General features: G+C 40.7%; 2 protein-coding genes across 3 annotated transcripts; one reads left to right on the forward strand and one right to left on the reverse strand.

The window, feature by feature from the left end:
• The first annotated feature begins 247 nt into the window (after nucleotides 1-247).
• On the forward strand, nucleotides 248-11950 carry LOC135492022 (uncharacterized). Of its 2 annotated transcripts, XM_064778102.1 has the most exons (13): nucleotides 249-607; nucleotides 3256-3403; nucleotides 3876-4006; nucleotides 4443-4578; nucleotides 4893-4994; nucleotides 5280-5383; nucleotides 5720-5811; nucleotides 6004-6184; nucleotides 6988-7029; nucleotides 7862-7972; nucleotides 8134-8295; nucleotides 8973-9068; nucleotides 9480-11950. In XM_064778102.1, exons 1-13 carry the CDS (start codon nucleotides 449-451, stop codon nucleotides 9846-9848), a joined length of 1833 nt encoding a protein of 610 aa, XP_064634172.1. In that variant the 5' UTR covers nucleotides 249-448; the 3' UTR covers nucleotides 9849-11950. The 2 variants fall into 2 exon arrangements, with proteins under 2 accessions (XP_064634173.1, XP_064634172.1); XM_064778103.1 differs by lacking the exon at nucleotides 6988-7029 and having other exon boundaries at nucleotides 248-607.
• Nucleotides 11934-21020, reverse strand: LOC135492023 (uncharacterized). Its single transcript, XM_064778104.1, has 12 exons — nucleotides 20692-21020; nucleotides 20046-20193; nucleotides 19557-19690; nucleotides 19014-19149; nucleotides 18440-18550; nucleotides 18027-18130; nucleotides 17515-17606; nucleotides 14396-14624; nucleotides 13881-13994; nucleotides 13578-13745; nucleotides 13155-13250; nucleotides 11934-12083 (listed from the first exon to the last, which is right to left on the reverse strand). Exons 1-12 carry the CDS (start codon nucleotides 20875-20877, stop codon nucleotides 12030-12032), a joined length of 1572 nt encoding a protein of 523 aa, XP_064634174.1. The 5' UTR covers nucleotides 20878-21020; the 3' UTR covers nucleotides 11934-12029.
• Between the last annotated feature and the right edge of the window lie 4214 nt (nucleotides 21021-25234).

A 25234-nucleotide genomic window follows, 5' to 3' on the forward strand; every position in this document is an offset into this window, starting at 1 on the left:
GGTCAGTCCCTAAAACCAGCAGAAGCCAATATGACACTTGGACTTTTTTCATGGACACCCTGTACACTATCAGCCATTAGCACTGGGACACCCTTTACACTACCAATGACGATTAGTTGAAAATGTTCTGGGACACTCAGTACAATGGCCGAAGGCCCGATCCCATTATCCCATTCATAGGAGACCTACGAATCGGTTTCAACAACCCAAACAATAAGGATTGGACTCGAAACTGAAGTATATTGGATATGAGGCCTGGACAACCCTCTCTGGAATCCCAGCCAATGATCGGCCTTCTCAACAGCTCTGTTCGCCACCCTATGAGTCAGGGGCGGCGACACCGGCTGTTAATGAAGTGGTGTTATTTTCATGAAACTAAGTACTTGTTTCGAGTAACTCTTTCAGTGCCAACATCGAGCGAGGCCTGTTGGTGACAGAAGGATGCGAAATGGGAAAGGCGGTTTCAAAAGAGGAGCTCGCGAATGACATGCTAGAGAGGATTGTAGATAAATCGCAGTATGAGGGCCTGAGGAAGGATTATGTTTATGAAAATCTTGCCTTTGAGGGAGGAGGAGCGAAGGGTGTCGGTTATTGTGGAGCAGTAAAGGCAAGTAACACAATGTTTTGAAAAAAAAGGTTCAGCTCCTTGTATAGCTTTTCCGAACCCTGATGAACACTTCGTCAGCTCTGCTAACCGGTGTTAACGGGCAAGACTTGGAATAATGCTTCTTCCAGCACAGAACAATGAAAAATAATCTATCGAGGTATATGATAAGTTTTTTAATTGGATACTTCTTTCAACGTCTTAAATACAGGTAATCTGGTAGTTCCGATTGTGATAGCACCGATTGTGAAATTAGTTGAAATAGTATAACTAACCATATAGTCAGTACTAAAAAATTACAATTAAAATGGTTAATAATTACTAATTTCGATAGTTAAAACAACTAATATCAAAGTCGGTGCAATAGGAACTGCATGTATCAGAATAGTAAAAAATTAGGACGAAATACATGTAGTTAGTATTTTCACGAATTAATTTCAAGAGTGTAAAAGCGAACAGTTAACACATGATATCGTCAGGATGCACAACGACGGCTTAGTCTGATCTGGTTCCCTTTCAAAACATATGTTACTATATCAGGTTTCATGTTGAAAGAGGTTGGACCTTCGACAGTATCAAGTTCAGCGCTCATGCACGTGAATTCGGTTTTATGTAGATATCAATTGGTATAATATGACTATTACGGAAAACATCTGCGCTAGGCCTCCATAGATTGCTATTTATCATTTTCCTGATGGAAAATGATAATAATGATGTATAGGTGTATCTAGGTCTCATTTGAATTAACCAATCTGAATGCGACCACATCGAAGCATCAAAGGGGATAATCGTGGGTCAGGAAATGATTTGAAATGCAGTTTTACACAATGCATTTAATCGTGAATGCAAGTTTCCTGAAACTAAGTATAATCATGATATTTGTATATCTGTGAACTCAACGGCAATGTTAAAATTTACATACAGCATACGAAAATTTATGTCGAATTATTGATGATTTTATACTCAGAACTGTTGATGTATGAATGTTATTTGATAGTGCTTCATCTCTCAAGGTCAAGTTATTTTGAAGTGTTTCGTCACATTTTGATACAATCTGTTGTAATTGTACACTGTAATACTGTATCGGACCCATATGACAAAATGCCAACCGTCTAACCAAGCCTTTCCAATCTAACATGATATGATGTTGCTTGATGTAGCATTTATGTTAAACAGGGAAGGCATAGGAACAATCATTTTGCAACCTGCTGAGTTTCAGTGTTGTTTTTAATGTGGCTTCCTCATGAATAAAATCGACTAGCATTGTACCCGTGGCGCAGGCAGGTTCAAATGGGCTATACCTTGAATTGATTGAATTGCAATGAAAATCTAATGCAATATCAAAGGAGCAATATCGAAGACACAACTTAAACCAACCATTTGTCCACAGACTTTGACCCTGTGGCGTGCTGTATGCGTGCATATAAAAGTAAATCAATTGGTCCGATAGAGATGATGAGGCAGGAACGAGGCATGCCCCTTTTTATACGGAGAAGAAGGAGAACCCAGATAGGCCTTCACATGTCGGCCTCCAAATGGCTCATACCAATTGCACTATCACTACTATAACTTTAAAATGCGTGCTCCCCCTACATGTAGCATGATCTCAGGCAAGGCACTTAGTCGACAGGCAAGCTAAAAGTTCAGCACCGTGAGCAGCTCCTTGATAAGGCCATGCCAAGTTCAGAGTGCCTCTTCAGATACATCAAGTTTTGAAAGCTGTGGTGAGCACATAAACATACCATGGTAACCTTAATTTGAAAATCCCTTCATAATCAAGGGCTAGCTCTGGCTAATACAGCACCCATATACAATAGACCATCAATTTGACCCCAGCTCCTTACTGCGGGAAAACCCAAGTCCAGCAACCAAAAGTACCAAAAATACGTTTTTGTTTACATTTGAACTGCACACATGCGTTTGTTTACAATTTCTTTCCCCGCGAAATCTCGAAGATCAGGTGACCTGCAATCGTGGATTGAAAATAACATTAACCTGGGTCAGCTGGTCAACAGGTACAGGCTGTTCCAATCATCCCCTTACAGCCAGCCGTTCAACAGGTAATGTTAGTCACCCCACAGGGAGTGCAGGTGATTGATTAAGCCCCTGCATAACTAAACAGCAATGATTGGCTTCTGTGAGTGGTAAGGAGAATTGACAGTGTCCGATTAAAAATCCCTCATTACTGCTCCGCTGAAGTAAATTTCCGAAAATAAACATAACGTTGCATCAGGATACCATATCACCTGCAAACGTGCAAAATTTCGAGACGAAACGCTACCCCCAAATGGCACTTTATCGAGCCGCCTTATAGTATTATGATATAGATTATTATAGGCCTACGGCCCAAGTAAACATCATGAAATGTCATCGTCAGGGAGACATAAAAACGGCGTCACATTAAAGAGTATATATTCAACATCGGTCAACACTACGGACCAATGTCCAAGCTAGTCAACCCTGCTCGAAGATGTAAACATCCCCAATAATCTTAAATTGCATCTCCTTGAAAGGAGGAGACTTTAGCACTAATGCCGCCAGTAAGTCGGCATGCATGAACATGAATGTCGTATTTTCAGTTAATTCGGATGTCTTACATTCAAATCGACGTACGAACTCCAAATACTATTCCCCTTATTTTCTTCATATAGGCATTGGAGGATCTTGGTATATTAAAGAAGATCAAACGATTTGCGGGAACTAGCATAGGATCTCTCTCAGCTATGATAATGGCCGTTGGAGGAGGAGCCAATGACATGGCAGCTGAAAGCCTGGAAAACTTGGATAATTTAGTTTCGGGTGAGAGCGAGACAATCGATATGGACAGTGAGGTCGTGGGCTGAGGACTAACTGGTTCAATGACCAATTTTTAAAAAAAACAGTACTCGGCAAAGAAACAAGAATTCGAATTTGAAATTCTTGTTTCTTTGCCGTGTACTGTTTTTTTAAATTGGACATAGAAATTCTTGTCTCTTTGCCGAGTACTGTTTTTTTTATAAATTGGACATTGAACCAGTTAGTCCTCAGTCGACGAGGTATCAATTTCTATTTTAAAACATCTCAAATCAAAGAACGAATAATGTGTTTTCAAATGCTTTTTGACTGCTTCCATATTTTGCACGAACACAAGCGGTTTTGGTTGTCTAACCATAACTTCTGAATTCAAATCGAGGTTTCGTAGGCGCATAATGCATTTAAACCTACTAGTCTGTATCCTTCAATCTGTTCCTTGTTGATATTGTTTTCCAACATTTTGTCCTTTTCACTCTAGACTCCTGTAAAGGCTCACTTTTGGTGAACATATTCGCAAAATTTGGATGGCATCCTGGCAGAAGACTGCTGGATTACTTGAAGGAGAGGGTCAAGCATTTCACTGGAAACCCAAATCTCACATTCAAGCAGGTATGGAGAGACGGCTTCATCTAGACTTGTGCTGTATCGAAACAATCAAACATTCGCCACTTTCCTCAAGCAGCAATTTGGGACATCCCGACCGGTATTTAATCTTCAATCAGACGAGAGCTTCCATGCTTGTTCGGCACAGACAGCACGGCCATGGTCACATACGGGGTTTTTGATTGGTCAAAACCTGTCACCTGACAGGAGGGCCTTCACGATTTCTGCTTGAGGAAAGCGAATTGATATGAAAGGACTTGCACATTACGCACATTAATAGACAGGTTTCGCAAGCTTTACGAAGAGCTATAGGCCGACGAACGACGAAGAAAAAAAGAATGCAAATATATGTTATCGACGAAAAGCGTGTGTCTGGCATTAGTATGCTTACCCCTGCACAGAGTCTTTCAAATTATTCAACTTTCTTTTTTCTCATCTGCAGCTGTACGACAAGCGTGGAGTTGAACTGTGTGTGATCGTAACCAACATAAGCACGTGCAACATCGAATACTGCCATTTGAAGACCACGCCTGACTTACCCATTGTTATTGCTGTCAAGATGTCGATGACACTTCCTAGTAAGAAGGACCATAAAATTTATCACGGCGAATTTTATTTGGGGGTGTTAATCTGTCCATGTACAATCTACTCTACAAAGTTTGATACTGATTGGCTGCTGTGGCATTTGGGGGGGGGGGGGATGTTAGGACCAACTGTCGAAAAATCGAGGAATCAAAAAACACCCTAATGCTAAAGCACGTCTATATATAACTTGCTCTGAACTCAACCCCTGAGCACCAGATATCACAAATCTTTAACGAAATAATTATTGTCAGCATTGATACGTATTACTTACCTCGAGTCATGAACACATCGTTATGTTTGTTTCCAGTAATGTTCCAGCCTGAAATTTTATTTGATCCGATACATAATCAGAAACACGTCTTCATTGACGGTGGCCTCTGTCTGAACTATCCTGTCACTGTTTTTGATGGTAAGTGGACTTAAAAAGTAAATTTTGCTCAACCGTTTATTGCGCTATATGGTGCTCAGTCTTCCCACCGTATATACATCAGTGCGTTACTTTATTTTTACTACTCATTAGAGAAGAGTGAACATCTCAGAACATCTCTAATAAGTTCAGCGGTTAATGAATTAGAGCTGATTTAATTATAAAAAAACCCTCTAATCAGAATTAGAACTAAGAGAAACAGCTCGTTAAAGATCTTTTCGAACTCTGTTCTTGCCGACATGTAGTTGATGGAGAACCTTATTTCAGGTTGGTTCCTAAGCACGGAACCAAAAGATTCGTTCTTCCATAAGATTGGAAGTGATATGGACGTGTTTAAGCCAATCAATGAAAAAAGTCTAGGAATGAAAGTGGTAAGTAGCCTAGCAAAACCTTGCTCAGCCCGAAACAGTCTCTTAAATCCACAGTCTCTTAAATCTAATGTATAGAAAAGGATTGGGAGAGTTCGTCCAAGTTGTAACAAAAGTGCGGATATATCACAAAGTGATGCACTACAATTACTATAGTTGTTCATCAACAGCAACTACATGTAACAGAGTTGAAATGACCAATGTATGCAATGAAAAGCAGTGTAATGTTCGAAATCCGTGACGCTGCCCGAGTGAAATTGAGAACACGTACTAAGATTTCGCTTTTAATAACTAGAATCAACTATTACCAGCTATTACTAACTGTATTTATTTTAACAGTTTGATGCATTTGAAAATGAGAGTGACGAGTTAACATATCTCGGCCGCTACGGTGTGAACAAGCCAAAGAGACCCGACACAGCCCTCAGCGAGTAAGTCTCTTACATGGTTGATGAGAAAGGAAACGACATTTCTTGTAGAGACAAATAATGAGAAAGCTATGCTTTTCGTTACCAGAGTAAATTCAAGTTACTTTGATGGGGAGAGGTATTCATTTCATTCCCGGAGGAAATTAAAATTGTTATTTTCAATGAAATAGATATACATGTATTCACTTTTTTTAGAAAAAAAGGAAAACTTGTTGACCATCAGCTTGCGGAGAAGGAACGAAAGCTACGCATGATTGATGCAGCAGCCAGGTTTTTGAAGTTTCTTGGCGAATGTGACAAGACTGGCAGTGGTACTGTATCATTGCCTGAATTCAAGACGGGGCTGACCAAGGCATTGAAGCTGGATTCGAGAGGGGTAAGAAAGTCAGTTAATTTTCAGTTACTAATTGAGAGCGCACTCCTGTATCGCGGTCTTGAACAAATTTACGCCAATCAGTGTTTAATTCTGACTTCGCCTTCTTACCTTTTAACGTTTACCGTATCTGATGAGAACCCTCTTGACGTCGTCGGTCGCTTCAATATTGCGGGCAAGGGCCAAAGCTTTTATTGCTTTCTGCCCACTTCCAGGGTTCCAACAGGGAACTTAACAATCGAGAAAGTGCTTTGAAAATAACAGCTTTTTGCTTACGGGTTTTGCGACCGGCAGCCATTTTGGTTCAAATTTTGCTGGGTCATAATAGGACTATTGCCCATAATTTCTCTCTCTTGCATTATTATTGCACCCCTATTATCCCCGAGGCAATGAAGCAAAGGTTATAGAAGGTATACATACACAATTTGGGGCAAAATATTGCTTTTGGAGCATGATTCCATGTCCTCTTAGTCCCGGCGATTTACAGCACCTTTCAAAAGCAATCATTCGCCCACAATTACAATGTACACACTTCTCTAGTGCATCGAGGGATTGGCATGCAAAAACAATATCGGAGAAAGAAATTATTGGCAAAGTGAAGCCAAAATGTGTTCTCCGAAAATCCAAGATGGATTTCATCTTAAAGGCAGTTGACCCCCTAGAAGTTAGCTGGCTATTTGCGAGATTGCCTATAAGTGAAAGTTGTAATAAAGCAAGTAGTATTTGCAATAGTCAAAGTCTGGCTAAAGTGCATTTATATTGCTTATAAGTAATAACGGATATATCTCTATCCATAACTTTTACAGGATGGTTCGAGTGTTGTGTCTGGTTCAGCGGCTGCTTCGGAGGTAACATGCGCTTGGGTTCAGGGATTGATTTCAGGAAAATACATGGCCAATGTGTTATAGCAAAGGATACCTGGTCAGGAGCGACAAGATGATGATGCAGTACTTTTTAGATAAATAAAACAGAATGGTAATTTATTCTAACAATTAGTTTCTCCTTCAACCAAGTTTTCCACAACTTTTTGCAGAAATGATTCTTGATGCCACTTGCATCGTCACCCCGTTCCTCCTGGCCGTGGTTGACCCTTTATTTTAACGTTGTTAAGTCTTTTATTGCGTTAATCCTTTATATAATAATGTATGTTCCTCAAGTGGTGATAGGACTATAGCATGCCGACTTACCGGCGGTGAACATCAATCCTAAATCCCAAATCCTCCTCCTTTCCTGAAGGATGGATGAAACGCACAACGACGGTAAATCGGCATGAGTTACTGGTAGCTTGAGTGCCTTTTTGCTTATACATGTAAGTAGTATATGAAAGGCAGCATTTATATGCCCTATACCGACACGTATTAAAGTATGAAATCACGCCATCCATTTATTATCACGTACATGTACATGTACATGTATGATGGTGCAATGTTTTACGACGCTGTTGGCCAATCACAACATCAATTCTCTAAAAAGTAAAACCCTTCGTGATAGTGTACATGTACATACATGTACAATTTTTAAAGCTCTTGTGATCTATGCAACAGTATCTTAAAAACGAGGATTTCACTAGCTCTGTCTAAGAACTTAGTAATTGTTTTCCTGATACTTAGTAACCAAGAAGATTAAGGAAATCAAAGGTGCCGAAAATATTCTGAAACATGTTTTATGTTTTATTTTCAGAATGATGAGTTTGACCTACTTGACTGGGCAATGCTTTTTGATAACGGACCGCTTGCTGGAAAATCTATTGAAGAAATATTCGCCGCAATAGATGCTGACAACGACCAACAGGTACTTTTAGATAAAAGCTGAGTTTTCAAATGGCTGGCCTAAAATCAATTTAACTTGAAATTGCTAAAGTTTGTTACATTTTGTTTAACAATCATATTTCTCCAATTGACCATTCGACTGAAATCATAAACACAACGCATACGATACGCATATTTTTCTAGATTGAGTTCCCGGAGTTGCTTGCATTCATGTCAAAAAACGGTGTCCCACTCCGACAGATGATGATGCGTGGTTGTCCAAGAACGGAGATAGACAGCATTGGAAGTTTCGTAGGGAACGTGATAGAGACGTTCACTCAAAGGATAAGGGCTCTTACGAGCTCGGTAAGGACAAGTTATAAGTCTTGGATGAGCAATGGCAACAGTGACATTTTCATTGTCAAACGGCGGTGCATCCAGCCAAGCTCCAAACCAGCACCAATATCTTTATCATGAGTTAATTCAGTTGGGAATGGTCGTTCACGTTTCGGGACTGATGAGTTACGGGTACATTTGATGTGGAATGGTTTATAATGGGCTATGCATGTACATGTACGTGTAAAGCATGTCCGTTTCTCAACGCATGCAGCAGAGACTAAGCCACACTGCAAAGAACAAAGATGTTGTGACATGAGTTCACAAAGCGAATAAGAAGGGTAATCATCGCATGTCATCGCCATAGTACCATTTGTTGGGCAAACGCGAACGTCACCGGAAGCTAGCCTCTGCAACCAGTAATTCTCATTGTAGTAGATCCAGGCTACAAGTGTGCTAAATAATATTTTGTTCAAATTTCTTGATGACTCAATCATATAGCCTACTGATATCATAATGCATAGAGCACTATGAGAATCATTAGCTAGTCGTCGGGTGATCGCGGACTGTATGTTAGGCTAATTGATACTCAGCATCCTTTCACAGGCGACTGGAGTCTTTAACTTGTAAGCTGGCGTGTTTATGTATTTTGCGAAGTGCATAATGTACTTTTCTCCAATTAAATTTTGTCCATTATATGTTCACAGGCAGAAGAACCTGAGCGATCGATCGGGGTCTACACGGATTACGTTGGCACCACGGACATGGCAATGTCTATCGAAGACAAGGAATACGTCGCCAAGGTTTGTACTAATAAAACTCCTCAATCAATAGTAGATCACGGACTATCAAAGACAAGGAATAAGTCGCTAAGGTTTGAATCAATGAAGTTTCTTAATCCATCACGAGAGAATGGACAAATGATAAGACGACTGGAAATGCATTAGGACTGCCAATCTCAGTGGTTCGCACTCGATGGCTAGTCCATGTCAACCTTTCATATACATGTATTTGGAGAAGGCCATAGTTATCGAATATATTGTCTCAAATTTTACCCAACAAAACTGGCACTTGACAACATTCTTGCATGGACATCTTCAGTTATGTTCTGTAAAAACGCATGGAAAATATTCTAGCGAATAATAGCACTCGAAATAAAGATAATGTTGTCATTGTATTTCAATTGTGATTGCGTTATTGCCATCTTGTTTTAGCTGGGCTGGTTGGCTGCCATTGGCTTTTTCAAGCATCTCAACAAGGATGGTGGAAAATACGCCAAAGCTCCCGAGATAAAGGCAGGATTAGGGGCCATCGTGGCGGAGGCTGTTAAAGAGAAGGCAGAAGAGAAAGTGGAGACTAAAGAAACGGAGATGGTAGCAGAGGCTGTTGAAGTTAAAAAAGAAGAGGCGGCTGCGGAAGTAGAGGGAGAAGAGGCGGCTGCGGACGTTAAAGGAGAAGAGGAGGCTGCGGAAGTTAAGGGAGAAGAGGAGGCTGTGGAAGTTAAGGGAGAAGAGGAGGCTGCGGAAGTTAAGGGAGAAGAGGAAGCTGCGGAAGTTAGGGGAGAAGAAGCAGCTGCTGATTAAATACCCATGTGCACACGTAAGCCGGGTAGACAGTAGCTGGTAGAAATAAAAATATCTTGCCACGTGATGTCGATCTAATCAGTTTCTTTAGGATGATAATTTTCATATGCTCAGTATTAACTGTGATATATTAGGAGGTGGTGCCTTAGGTGAAGGGTGGGGTAACAGGGTAAAAAAGTATATAGATTTCCAAGGCCGTGATAGCTGCGCTACTCTTCGAAATAAAGGTTCTTGAGCTTTTAAAAAATATACAATGTTAGACATTTTTCCGTTGACACAAATATGCACTCGCCGAAGGGTTTTCGCAGCAAAAGAAAAGAAACCCTTGTCTTTGAGATTACGAAAAACCTCTAATGATTTATCATTTCGCTGACAAAAATTTTAATGGTGCATAATTATGTTAGCCGAAAAACCCTAAAGGTCCTTTTTTAAATTCGAAAACTATCATTTCCAGGAGTGTGAAATCGGATGCATTAGCTGGAAGCTCAGCAAAAACATTTAGCTGTGTTAATCTTCACCTTTATAAATAAATCGGGGGTGCACTTTCGTATGATCATTCGTGTTATATCTTGTTTGCTGTGTATATTGTAATGAGTTTTAGAATTGATGAAAATCAGTTTTCTTCTATAAATATAGGATTATGGGTGTGGTTTTTACAATAATATTTGGTTGGCAGTGATCGCCACTTCTGATGAGTTACATACATGTCAACGACTTTTTTCAAAAGTGCCTATTGTTGGTGAACAATGTAAATGCATGCAAATAATAACTAGAATTGTCAGTTGAGTCTTAGCAGACTCTGGAGTCTCCGCCTCATATGCACACAGCCATGCATGTTGACAAAAACAAAACAAAAACATCGCACTTTCACTTCAGCGGAGCGATGGTTGATGTGCGAAATACGACTGATCAAGGCAACATAAAGTGTCCAGAAGGGAAGAACGCATTCTTGAAACTCAGCTGCTTTAATTCACTGTCGTTTTTTCTTATTTCATAGCCCATAAACTCCAAATATTATATTAGGTATTACAGAAAATGCTTCGATGGTGTAGACTAGTCCCTGGTCTTTATCCATAACGTTCCTCCATATGTGCAGCCAATATGTAATACACATAACGCGGGGCACCAGTCATCGTGCCGGTATGGCGAGCTTTATTGGTTAAAAATTTACATGTATTGCGCTATGCATGCCCATAGCACTTTCGCGGCTGTAACCCAGATTGACTTCTTAGTTCATGGACACCCTCGTTTTATCGATGTTTTGCAATGCATTGCAGTGTTCATGTACATATGAAGCTTTCACCTGGGGACGAGAGTTTGCTGGAATAATTTCTTGAAGAGAATAATACCCTAATACAAAAGTCTCAGCCGATGGCGGAGACTAATAACAATTTGATTTTTTTGTGCACGACTCATCTGCAGTGAGTAAAAAAGATGACTCAAGATTGGTATCAGATTTTATGTTTATTGCTTTTCACGCATACAAGTACATGTTTATATTGAAATCACTCTAAATAAAGCCAAGAACCTAAATTATTAGTGCAGATGATTGTTTTCTTCTAATTTTCGGAAAAAAAGTATTTACATATTTAATTACAATTACTAATGATTACGTTCAAGAATTCGGCTTGATTTGTCTGTGCATTGAATCAGTTTACTAATGCCCAAAAGAGACTGGGTGTACATTAATGCGCTTTTTATATCAACGCATGCCATGATGTCGGATATACTACGGCTAGTATTCGTTTAAACGCTATACTTTTAATGTTACACGTAGTTTCGGTCGAAATTATATCCTAAATAAACACCCGGACGCCCCTACTCGTCGATACTGCCGTATATGCCCTACCGATCTTAGACCGGCCAGGGTCTTCCCATTATAGTTCAAGAAGTGCAGTATTCATGTGCATTAACATGTACGTGCATGTTCAAAATCAAAGAACAGTTTTCCTATTCAGGTGCATGTAATACGTCCAAAATCAAAGTAAAGTTTTCGCATTCATGTGCATGCACATGTTACACTAAATATCACAAATAATGCATGTTCAAAATAAATAGTAGGCCTGCAGATTTCCGACTCATGTGCATGACGTCATATCACAAAATATAATGTTCAAAATTAAAGTAGTTTTCGCGTTATCATTTCGCCTCTAGTTCCTCGGCTTCCATCCTAGGTCCATTTTATTTTTTAGCGTTCCTCTCCTTGAGGAAGCTGACAGCAGCTAACCATCCTTGCTGAAAAACGATCAAGAATTCGATTGAATGAAAAGTTGGCATCTATCATATCATATTTACGTGCAATGGTTGTACAGCACTGAATGTACAGTACATGTCTGTAGGATAGAGAACGTTCTTCCATTCTTTCAGCAATGTTGTATATTTCAAGAATTGTAGCATTGGTGAGAGGACTGTACACAGTGCAATTTCATCCACGCAGTGGCGAACAGCAGCCTTATTTATGCAAGTATCAATTCGTGTCTTGTCCCCCCCCCCCCCCCCCTCCTCAAGGGTACGACACCTTATCACCCTATAACGACATCTTAAGGCTCAAGCATCACCCTTTTTTCACCAATGCTACTTTTTCTTTCGTCAAGACATCACCATCAACAATATATCAGTTATCACCGTCATATAAAGTAACCGAACTAATTTTACTGGGTAAGGCTGTATGTTCGACAAGACATCGACACATTAGCATCCTTATTCTTTCCAGCTTCGCCAAATTTTCACTAAAGGAAAAATAAATACTACTCAAGCATCGGCAAAGATTAGTGGTGATAGCTTAACTACCCTTGAGGAGGGGGGGGGGGGGGGGGGGGGGGGGTACAAGAAACGAATTGATACTTGCATTAGGTCACGCTGCACGGCTCCACAGTTGGTACGCATACTCATTGAACATCTATCACGTGTTGCATTGCACTTTCATACACTGTTGGTTGCTCTATATGCCGTAACGATAACAAGTGACACTGGACGATTTTCACCAAATTTACCATAAGAAAACCGTATGGATATTATTTTTTAACAATTTCATCAACGATGTGGCAAAAGGTTTGTCGCTAATTAACCCTGAAAGGCTTGAACGCACCAGAGTCTTTCAAATAAAATAGTTTATTTGAAAGACTCTGAACGCACTTAGGTTGGTTACTCTAAGAGTAGACTACATCGAAGCATATCTCAAGTGTGGCATCTGATCCTACACAATGGCATGAACATGTAACAATTTATGCTGTGTTGAACGATTTTCGCAAATTTACTACAAAAAACCATATGATATTATCAGAATCACTATTAACCTTACGGTACCTTTATGACATATCTGCTGTCCGCCAGTTCCTGCTCAAAATCAAGTGTGCCCACATAATCGGTAAAGACGCCAATAGTGCGTTCATTCTCATTCGGCTGAAAGCAAAATCATTTTTATGTTATCAAGGACAGGCCATGGTTATCGAGAGAAATATCATATACCGGTTTCTCGCAGCTTTTCTCAACGAACAGCTTGAGTGCGCGCGCAACGGCTGCACAACTTTTGTGACGTAATCAGATATCCATCTATAGGGAGGCTTCGAAAGCTACGAATATCTCCACGAACTACTGAGTATGAAGTGGGTAAATACCGTGATACCGCTCACCGTCGTAGGCCTTTTTCGCAGGTGCTGTATTTTTCATTCAACACTGCACTTCTGACATGTACATGTACGTACAAAGTGTACTCTATCAAGCTCTTACCAGACTGTTTAGTTGTGTCAGCGTGATAGCATATGTATCAGTGAAAGCAGAGATGAAATCCGGTAGACTCTTCAAGTCTGGGCGGTGGGCGCCGCGGGCTTTAATCATGATTCGACGGAGGGCCACGCCCTTCTTCGACATGTAGGACACAATTTCGGTAAAGGTAATCTGCAAATAGAAATGATGGCAATATCTCGACCGTTCATCACCAAGGAATCTTTACCACCAGGGTTTTTGGATCTTATCAAGATTTTAAGCGTTGGCATGTACGGTTCATGGGGATTTAACACAAAGATATCCTACCTCCTTGTCGCTGTCTTTATCTATTTCGGAAAATATTTCATCAACATCCATGCCGGCCTTGAGAGATTCCGATTCAAAGAGGAGATGCCAGTCTGCCAGACTGAACTCGCCATCCTGAAGGAAGAAAATTGTATTACAAAATTATTTAAAACGTCAGTCCATTTAAACTTTGATGTTTGTGTCGATGTTTCTGAATTTTGCACCCCCGCACTCTCGTTAGCAAACAGCTGATCATAAATCTCTTTTTTTGAGCTGGTTCCGATCAAATCTGTTTTCGGAAATGGGCAAATGCGTACCTTTCTCTCGTAAAAGGTTAAGTCCATGTAAACGAATACATAATAATAATTTTTTCGTCAAAGGTTAATAAAATGCAAAATATTCTCTTAGATAAGATTTAAGAAAAAGCAAACTTTGAAAAAATCGGTCCAGTAGTTTTCGCGAAGTAGCCCAAATGGACAGTGTGATTTATTGTACTTATGAACCAGACTATGGTTTGACAAAATGCAAAATCTAACCTTCGCTGAGGAAGATTCACCGGAAGAACATGCAGATTCTTGCTCCTCCTTCTCTTTGTCTCCGACCCCAATACGTCTCAGCCCAGCTTTGAATTCTTCAAGGGATATAGTCCCGCTGCCATCCGTATCACATTTCTTGAGGAACGTCAAGAATTTGGTAGCCGCTTCGGCCATCCTCAGCTTCAGTGTCTTCGCCTTTAGTACTTTATCAACTTTCTTTCCATTTTTTCTGTTGAAGAATATACAGAACAATATCAGGTTTTAATGAAATGTTCGCATCAATCATGCGTATTAATGAGTACACCTTTTTTCATGAAAGTCTTCAGTATGTTCGAAATGCACTCCATGGTTGGTCAGGTATTTTAAAAAGGCCATTTTTCATGTTTAAAAAAAGTCTACAATACATATACTGTACTTCCTAACCTAAGGTTAACAGTGAGAAATATGGCCGCCGAGAATAATTTATTCCTGTAATGCCCATTTATAATTTAGTGATAGCCAAGGCCATCACGTGGCGTGATAGAGGTTTGACTGGTTCAATCTGTGTTTCAATAGTGAAACTAACAAATCTGAAGTAGAGTGAAATTAACAACTGTCACGAGCTTTGAGTGGAAATGAACATTGTTGCATGGTATAAAGACCATGACTGCTTGAAAGACTTCATAGAAGCCCTAGCTTAGCTTGCATAATCATGGCACGCAGAATGTTCGCGTCTTACTCTTTAAAAGAAAAGCTGAAGTACATAGACGGGTACCGAAACCAACAAAGATGCGTAAGGCTGTATTCAGAAGAGCACAACATCAAGAAGGCCACGTTCCTGTCTTGGTTGCGCAAGGAGGAGACAATTCGCCACAATTTTGACCACAGCAAAAAAAGGGGCCAAGAGCGCAAGGTCAAGGACCACGATGTCGGTGAGTTGCACTTTAACCCTTCACTCTGAAAACTAGGGGTACAATAGAGGTGCTATGGCGTGTACATGTATAGCAATTTTTTTGCTGTATAGCACCTTTTTTACCCATCAGCCCGACGGGTATTGTCGTAGCGTCCGATGTCCGTCTGTACGTTTGTGGACAATTTTGCCATGAAACTTGTTGTTGTGTATCTTGGGGTGACTATAGAGGAAGGTTCCTTGCGAAATTTGGCGTGATCCGATATTCAATATGGCTGTCAGGTTGCAAATAATGAATTACTATGTTTTGTCTTTCAGGGTATTGGCCTGAGATGGAAGTTGAGATGTCGGAGTGGTTTCGTGATAAAAGACAAATTGGTATGCTAGTCAGTATCGAAGATCTAAAGGAGAGGGCGATGATCGAGTTTCAACAGTGGTGGGACCAGCTTCCTGAAGAAACCCAAGCCGACATTGTAACTAGTAAACCTGAACGCTCAAACCTTGCTGCATCAAATGGTTGGTTTGAAGGTTTCAAGAAAAGATAAACTCAGAATGAGTCTATTGTTTTCAAGTGAAACAACAATTCTGCTGATAAGCTGTTTCTCTTAGTATACCTCTCAAAATGCTTAATGCTAAAATGGTTAAATAAAGTGTATAGCGCTTTCATCATGTTCATCCCAATCATGTTAACATATCTGCTATTTCAATTTCTAGACAAAACATTTCCCTGCGGAAAGTGACGAAAGATACCAGGGGCCATATTTACAAAGCCCTCGCAACTTTTCGACCACGCTAATCTTTTGTCTGACAGTCAGTGAACAATAGGGTGTATGCAGGTGAAAAATAGATTTGCGTGGTCGCAGAGATGCGAGGGCTTTGTAAATACGGCCCCAGGACGATACCTAGGACGCTGAGAATCTCATTGCCGAGTTCCGTGCCAACTTTTTTCAAACAGTTGGAGAGATGGCATTCCGCATCATCGGCAACATGGACGAAACGTTCATGCAGATGGACAGTATACACAACAGGACGTATGAACAAACAGGTTCTCCACAGATCAACATCAAGAGCAGTCGGGGAAGCAGGTGGACTAGTGCAGTTCATTCCACCTGGCTGTACGACATTTGTGCAGCCGTTAGACTGCACCGTTATGCGCGCATTCAAAGCCAGGGCACGCAATGCGTGGAAAGCATGGAAAACAACCAACACTGGTGAGGATGGACAGTGTCCACGAATTCCATGGGAAGCTGTCCTTGAAATTGTGTCTGCATCATGGGATGGGATTGCCTTGGAGGCTATTGTCCGAGCTTGGGGCGCGGCAGGGCTCTTGCACTATCCAGCTGATGTGGATGATTTACTGATTGGCAATGAGGAATTGGATGATGAAGACGGCCTTGAATTTGACATGGATATAGAGTAATTACAGACTGAGAATAGGCCTACGTTTTCCAGTAATGTAAAGATTCAGTGCACAGCGATCCTATTTACGCCAATTTGTCAATAAAGGTTGCAATCAAGAAATTTCGTTCAAGTGTTTTACCTCAATGATTAAACAGTTGCTCCTTAAGAGCACCCAACAATTGAAAAGCCAGGGGCTTTCGCACGAGCGTACAATGGTTAATGACTAGTGTCTGTCTAGCCACAATACCAGCCCGATTATCAAGAAATGCGGAAATGATCACCAAACCTCGGATAACATTTCCTGTAATGCACACGTCCATTGTTGGCACGCATGACTACTGAATTAAAATCACTATTGAAACGCAAATTGAACCCTCAAACCCCTATCAAAGGGAAATTACAAACAGTGGGCATTACCGGAAATAATTTATTCTTGGCGGACATAATCCTTACTGTTAACCTTAGGTTAGGAAGTACAGTATATACATCCATTTTTGTTATTTTGTCAATTTATTGTACAATGCGTTATACAGAAAAATGTACTTACAATGATCGGCCCGACAGCTGCGATCAAACTACATAATTATGACAGCTGGCGTAAGTGGTACTTCTTCCATGCCCGGTCTGATCAAATTATTTTGGAAACCAATTGATCAAGGTTGTTTGAAATAGGTTGGAAATCAGATAGAACCACAGAGTTGGTCGAATGTCTTCAAAACAGGCTGGAAATCTGCTTGGACCACATAACGTTTCAAATGTGTTCACAACAGGCTCAGAATCTGATATAACTCAATTAACTGGCCAATGTCAATGTCTGGCTTAATCTTACTTGCTAAGAGCAGTCCGGGGTCTTTTCTGTTTTTCCTCTCCGTATCTTCGCATGTAGATTAACTCATCCGCATCATTTTCACGAGCATCAAACTGAAATGTAACAAGCCCTCTTGTCAATGCATGATATATTTTTAGGAACTATCATAGACATTCATTGACGAAATATGAATAATGACCAGCTTTGCGGATGAACACAAAAACACAAAAAAATAGAACGTGAATATTTCATCCAAATTGACCTAGAAATAAACCGTACAGAGCGGAAAATGTCCACATTCAACGCACTACGTCAATCACTCAATGTCCACAAATACATCCAATGCAAAAGTTATTTATTTCTCATGGTTCCTTTGATTTGAAACTAAATCATGTTCAGTCGCAAGGATCAGAAGGATTTGAAGCAAAGATCAATAAAACCTCCGACAAGTTGTTCGCGCTCCGAACCCCAAAATGGTGCGGGCAAAACATCCACGAATGAACTTTAGTAGTTGGATGACATAAAATACCTACAATTTTAAGACCCAGTGTCTTCTTGTTTTCTCCTTCAAACATTGGCACATCGCTGCCAACCATGTGAAAAAATGACTGCTCCACGTCCAAGCTGAGGAACCAACCTTGTTTCGGAGAGAAATTTCGTAGGATTAGTTTGGAATCGTCTGTCAGCTTTATTTTTCAGAGTAGCGACACAATCTTTCGGAATGTATACTCATATACACGTACATGTACGTGTACTTGTATTGGATTGTTCTCCCATGGGAAAGAATAAAACTTTGTGGTAAATTCTTTATTCCAAAGGTGTGTATCAATTTGTAGCAAATACTATGAAACGACTATTTGTTACTCAGTGATATCGGAATGGATACTGGACGACAAGGTTGTTCAGAAAGCGTTGGCCATTGCGTCAAGTTATTTGGTTGCCTTACCATCAAATGCTCTCACTGGATAGTTCGATAGCACGCCACCGTCGACGTAGAGCTCATTTTCATTCAGACCACGAGTGAACCCAACTGGAATCTTATTCGGCTCAAATAGAACTGGAAAAATACAATTTTATCTTTATTTTCATTTGCGCCATTTTAATCAAGCAGGGATTCGGAGCTACTGATCTAGTGTATTGGCCAACAACACAATGCTTATCGTGTTTTGTTCTGCTCAGAAAGCATGGAACCAACTTGCTGTAAAAATGTGTTTTTTATCTTTTGTCTTTTTCCAGTTAAAGGTATTCTTGATAGGACACGAGCATGAATACACTTTTGCAAGCAATTGCGAAATGTATTGAAATCGAAACGGAGAAATTGTTTGATTGTGTCCATTCTTTATAGGGTCTTCGATTTTACATGGAAATTATACTCAAAATGCACATAATAAGATATAAGGTAAAGCGTTACAATTACAGTAAAATTCATATCACCTATACAGTGTTTACATTAGTGCACACTCAGTCTGAGACAATGAATTGTACCACTTTACCATATATGTAAACTGCATTTTACTTACATGGTAGTGACATCGATATCTTCACAGCAAGAGCAATTGGTAAATCCGGCGTTGTCTTCATGTGGCAGTACTCGATGGAGGAGATGCTGAGATTCGAGACGACCACACACAGCTCTACTCCCCGTAACTTGTAGAGCTGAAGGACAGACACAGATTCAATCAGTTCGGGGAGTTAGGCCACATGTAAACCAAGTCACTACCGCGTCAAATCACAAAGCTACATGTAGATGATACGATGCACCATGACACTGGTAACCGCACGAAGATTTTTGCGCCTTTTTATTCAATTTCGGACAAGATGAAGTCTTTACGACTTTCACTACAAAATATCAGATTTTCGCGATTTTTATTTTCGCGAATCGAAATCCCCGAAATTAAATCACTCTCGAGTGGGTTTACCGTACGCAAAGTCCCCTTTGGCAAGTGGAACGATTCCAACTAGGATCCATGATACTATGGCCCGTGTCTTCATGATTTTTCTTGTGTACTGATCATGATTGGACCTCTGACCGGGTGATATTATTTATTGTTTCGCAATCTTACTTCCTCAAATGTTATGTTCGGGTTTCCTGTGTATTTCTCCAGCATTTTCCGGATGTGGTCCAGCAACCTATTCCCCGGATTCATTCCGAATCTCTTGAACAAGTTCATGATAACATTAAAGAGACCGCCAGCATCTGCAGAGCAAGAATGTGAGGTTTTTGGTCAGTATTTGATTTAGGCCCTTATGGCGGTTTACAGCATACGAAAGTATGTTCCGCAAACAGCAAGCTGTTATCATGGATCGCATAATAAAATGACCTTTGACCAGCCAACTCAGCTCCATAACCATTGGTAAGTTTATATATATATATAATTAGGCGTTGCCTGGATTCTAGAAAGGGGGCCAAAAGTGCTGCAGACCTCTAGCGCTGGTAATCTGCAATAACATGAATATGTATCCTGCCAAATGAAAATTTATTAAACTATACTAATCTATTTTCAAAGGGTTTTCACAAAATTCAAGGGCAGTTCGCATCCGAAGGAACCTACCGTTTGTAAGATATTTTATATCAATTAAGCCTTGTACTATCAGCTCATCGACGCTCGCTCCAATTGCCACAAGCATTGCAGAAAAAGCACCAACACTCGCCCCGGCGACCCTCTTAATCTTCTTCATTATTCCGAGATCCTCGAGTGCCTAAAATTACACGTATCGTCATAAATGTCGCGGCACAGCCCCCCGTCCGATTGCAGTAGTTCGAACTGCACCATGCAGTCCCCTCCTCCTGCATAGCCCACCCCAGTTTTTATAAATGATAAATATCACAAGAACAAGTAATAGTCCTGTGGCTTGTCACCGCGCCAAGGAGGATTGGGCAAAGCTGGGTTTTCGGCGGTTCGTACTGCTGCCGTGGTGGCGGTAGTCTGTCTGCGATACCCCGCCCTAAAGAAAAATTCGTTTAAAAATTGAAGTTGATTAGGCAGAAGGTTACATCAGAGTCTTTCCAAATAAAACAATTTGAAAGACTCTGGTACATATTTAAAAAAATGACAGAAGATTTCATCAAAGCTGCACATTGAATTAGTGGCGAGGACAAGCGGCCGTGAATTTTAGGCTCGAAGGACGTTTCGGCAACCGCACTCTGAAATGTGCAACTCGGGTAGATAGGCGGGAAGGACTGAGACAATCACTAACCTTTATCGCACCAGCGTAAGCAATTCCTTTCGCACCGCCTCCTTCAAACACGAGGTTCTCAAAATCGTAGTCAATCTTCAGCCCTTCGTACCTACTTTCCTCCGCCACATTCGCGCTGACCTCTCTTGCTTTCTCCAGAAAGGATTTCTTTCCCAGCAGTCGATCGCAAAAGCTCAACTCGTCCATGTCTTCGTGAGGGTTACTGCGTGTAATATCAAAAAAGTGACCAAGTATCCAGAATTTGCGCCCGGTTCAATTCGGTATCAACCAAGTTGTGGTCAACTTTCAACTGATACTGAGTGGCACTTCAGAATGACGTTAAGCTGTCACGCCAGATGTGGTAAGTTGTTATGAAACTCATAATGCGCCTAGCAAACGAACGATTATAGTCGCTGCAACCTGCCATCAGGCTCGAATGGAAAAAAAACCCAGCTCGTTTACACACGATGGCCATCGCAGGCGCCTGCGACAAGAATTGGTGATCGCGGCGACCTGCGATCAAATTAAATCAAACTGCGAGAGCCGACTTTTCCCCGCGTTTTACTCACAGACAAGATACATGTACATGTACATTTTGTAACAGAGATTATAATCGCATGGGTCGCAGTGATTTTAATCGCTCGTTTGCGTGGTGTTGGATCTCCTTCTCTTTCGCCTGTTTGAACAGAATCTGATAATTTACCATATGGTCATATACAGGAAATGCCCTTAAATTCATACGCTATATAGTTTTCATCTATATGTATTTCGTAGTCTATCAAATATCCGGATCTTGATGGTCATCTGATTTCAGACTGGACCAAGGCTGATACATATTGTTCTCTGTCGTGTGCTATTATGCATTTATCACTAATAAAAATTGGTTTGTGCTGATATTGAGTGAACACCCCTTGGCGACAGCTGCCAACCTAGTTATATATATATATCATGCCTAATATTATATGTTTATACATCATGATGTATATATGCTATTCAATTAAAGCGATCCATGTTTGCTGCGATTTGTTGACAACACTACAGGTAATTAGAACTGGCCACATGTGTAAGAGTATGTCAATAAATATAATTTCATATAATTGATTCGGTGTAGCGACTCCCTACATACTGGAATCAATGAAAAGTCAGGAATCAATATTTTGAAAATTGTAAACCGAATACCATGGTTACATTATATTCTCGGCGCTGAAACATACTGTACTTCCTAACCTAAGGTTAACAGTGAGAAATATGGCCGCCGAGAATAATTTATTCCGGTAATGCCCATTTATAATTTAGTGATAGCCAAGGCCATCACGTGGCGTGATAGAGGTTTGACTGGTTCAATCTGTGTTTCAATAGTGAAACTAACAAATCTGAAGTAGAGTGAAATTAACAACTGTCACGAGCTTTGAGTGGAAATGAACATTGTTGCATGGTATAAAGACCATGACTACTTGAAAGACTTCATAGAAGCCCTAGCTTAGCTTGCATAATCATGGCACGCAGAATGTTCGCGTCTTACTCTTTAAAAGAAAAGCTGAAGTACATAGACGGGTACCGAAACCAACAAAGATGCGTAAGGCTGTATTCAGAAGAGCACAACATCAAGAAGGCCACGTTCCTGTCTTGGTTGCGCAAGGAGGAGACAATTCGCCACAATTTTGACCACAGCAAAAAAAGGGGCCAAGAGCGCAAGGTCAAGGACCACGATGTCGGTGAGTTGCACTTTAACCCTTCACTCTGAAAACTGGGGGTACAATAGAGGTGCTATGGCGTGTACATGTATAGCAATTTTTTGCTGTATAGCACCTTTTTTACCCATCAGCCCGACGGGTATTGTCGTAGCGTCCGATGTCCGTCTGTACGTTTGTGGAGAATTTTGCCATGAAACTTGTTGTTGTGTATCTTGGGGTGACTATAGAGGAAGGTTCCTTGCGAAATTTGGCGTGATCCGATATTCAATATGGCTGTCAGGTTGCAAATAATGAATTACTATGTTTTGTCTTTCAGGGTATTGGCCTGAGATGGAAGTTGAGATGTCGGAGTGGTTTCGTGATAAAAGACAAATTGGTATGCTAGTCAGTATCGAAGATCTAAAGGAGAGGGCGATGATCGAGTTTCAACAGTGGTGGGACCAGCTTCCTGAAGAAACCCAAGCCGACATTGTAACTAGTAAACCTGAACGCTCAAACCTTGCTGCATCAAATGGTTGGTTTGAAGGTTTCAAGAAAAGATACACTCAGAATGAGTCTATTGTTTTCAAGTGAAACAACAATTCTGCTGATAAGCTGTTTCTCTTATAGTATACCTCTCAAAATGCTTAATGCTAAAATGGTTAAATAAAGTGTATAGCGCTTTCATCATGTTCATCCCAATCATGTTAACATATCTGCTATTTCAATTTCTAGACAAAACATTTCCCTGCGGAAAGTGACGAAAGATACCAGGGGCCATATTTACAAAGCCCTCGCAACTTTTCGACCACGCTAATCTTTTTTCTGACAGTCAGTGAACAATAGGGTGTATGCAGGTGAAAAATAGATTTGCGTGGTCGCAGAGATGCGAGGGCTTTGTAAATACGGCCCCAGGACGATACCTAGGACGCTGAGAATCTCATTGCCGAGTTCCGTGCCAACTTTTTTCAAACAGTTGGAGAGATGGCATTCCGCATCATCGGCAACATGGACGAAACGTTCATGCAGATGGACAGTATACACAACAGGACGTATGAACAAACATGTTCTCCACAGATCAACATCAAGAGCAGTCGGGGAAGCAGGTGGACTAGTGCAGTTCATTCCACCTGGCTGTACGGCATTTGTGCAGCCGTTAGACTGCACCGTTATGCGCGCATTCAAAGCCAGGGCACGCAATGCGTGGAAAGCATGGAAAACAACCAGCACTGTGAGGATGGTCAGTGTCCACGAATTCCATGGGAAGCTGTCCTTGAAATTGTGTCTGCATCATGGGATGGGATTGCCTTGGAGGCTATTGTCCGAGCTTGGGGCGCGGCAGGGCTCTTGCACTATCCAGCTGATGTGGATGATTTACTGATTGGCAATGAGGAATTGGATGATGAAGACGGCCTTGAATTTGACATGGATATAGAGTAATTACAGACTGAGAATAGGCCGACGTTTTCCAGTAATGTAAAGATTCAGTGCACAGCGATCCTATTTACGCCAATTTGTCAATAAAGGTTGCAATCAAGAAATTTCGTTCAAGTGTTTTACCTCAATGATTAAACAGTTGCTCCTTAAGAGCACCCAACAATTGAAAAGCCAGGGGCTTTCGCACGAGCGTACAATGGTTAATGACTAGTGTCTGTCTAGCCACAATACCAGCCCGATTATCAAGAAATGCGGAAATGACCACCAGGCCTCGGATAACATTTCCTGTAATGCACACGTCCATTGTTGGCACGCATGACTACTGAATTAAAATCACTATTGAAACGCAAATTGAACCCTCAAACCCCTATCAAAGGGAAATTGCAAACAGTGGGCATTACCGGAAATAATTTATTCTTGGCGGACATAATCCTTACTGTTAACCTTAGGTTAGGAAGTACAGTATATACCATTTTAAAATGTTACAATATAAATAGACAGGTCCCAGCCAAGGAAAACCTTCCGTTTTTCTCGTGAAGGTGGTTTTGTCATCCAGAAACAACACTTCTTAGATAAGCTATATGGAACCACCCTCGATTCTGCCTCAGTTCCAAGAAGGCCGCAAAAACAAAAAATGCTTCCTCTTTCGGTGGCTGTACGGTGGCTGGAAAAGGTCATCACATGATTTTTTAAAGGATTTTCCCCCCTAAAATCTCGATCGATGGCATGATTATCTTAGGCGATCGGCGACATATTTATCTCGGACGATCGAGATGATAAGTCAATCGATCGAAAATGATATCGCGATCGCTCGAGGTCAGGAAATCTTTTTCATGTTCCAAAATATATCATGCGAGGCCCTTTCACAGCCACCGCAGTCATGGCACCTGGGAGCCAACGCATCATTGGCTTTGTCGCTGAAATTCCCTATGATTTGTGCCAAATAAATAAAGGTATTTTTTCCTTACACGATTCTGTCATCCCTTTTTTCGGGAAATGACAATGAATAAATGAAAACACATTGTTTTTCCGGGATTTTTTTATTCGATCGATCGATTGACTTATTATCTAGAACGATCGAGAGTAACACTGCCTCCGTGATGATGAGCTGATCACCTGAAAGAAGTTTTATACATATACATTATATGGTATGTAATATTTTACCGAAATCCTACCCAGCATACGTGTGAACATGTATTGATGAGACGTCTCATGAAGTAATTGTAATATTTCTCAAAAACATGTCCAAGAAAGTTCAGCCTGTAACACTGCATGCTGTGTACTTCCGACGATAATGCAATATATAGGCTAATGTACAAGTAGCTCTACAATGCACTGCGATCTACCGTACGTATCATCAGCAGTATATAAATCATCATAGAATGCCATTCAAATGTGCCGCGAGTGGAATATGATAATTCACGAGAGACATTGATATCATTAATATTGCCACG

This window comes from Lineus longissimus, chromosome 8 (assembly GCF_910592395.1).
Source record: "Lineus longissimus chromosome 8, tnLinLong1.2, whole genome shotgun sequence".
Lineage (NCBI taxonomy): Eukaryota > Metazoa > Nemertea > Pilidiophora > Heteronemertea > Lineidae > Lineus > Lineus longissimus.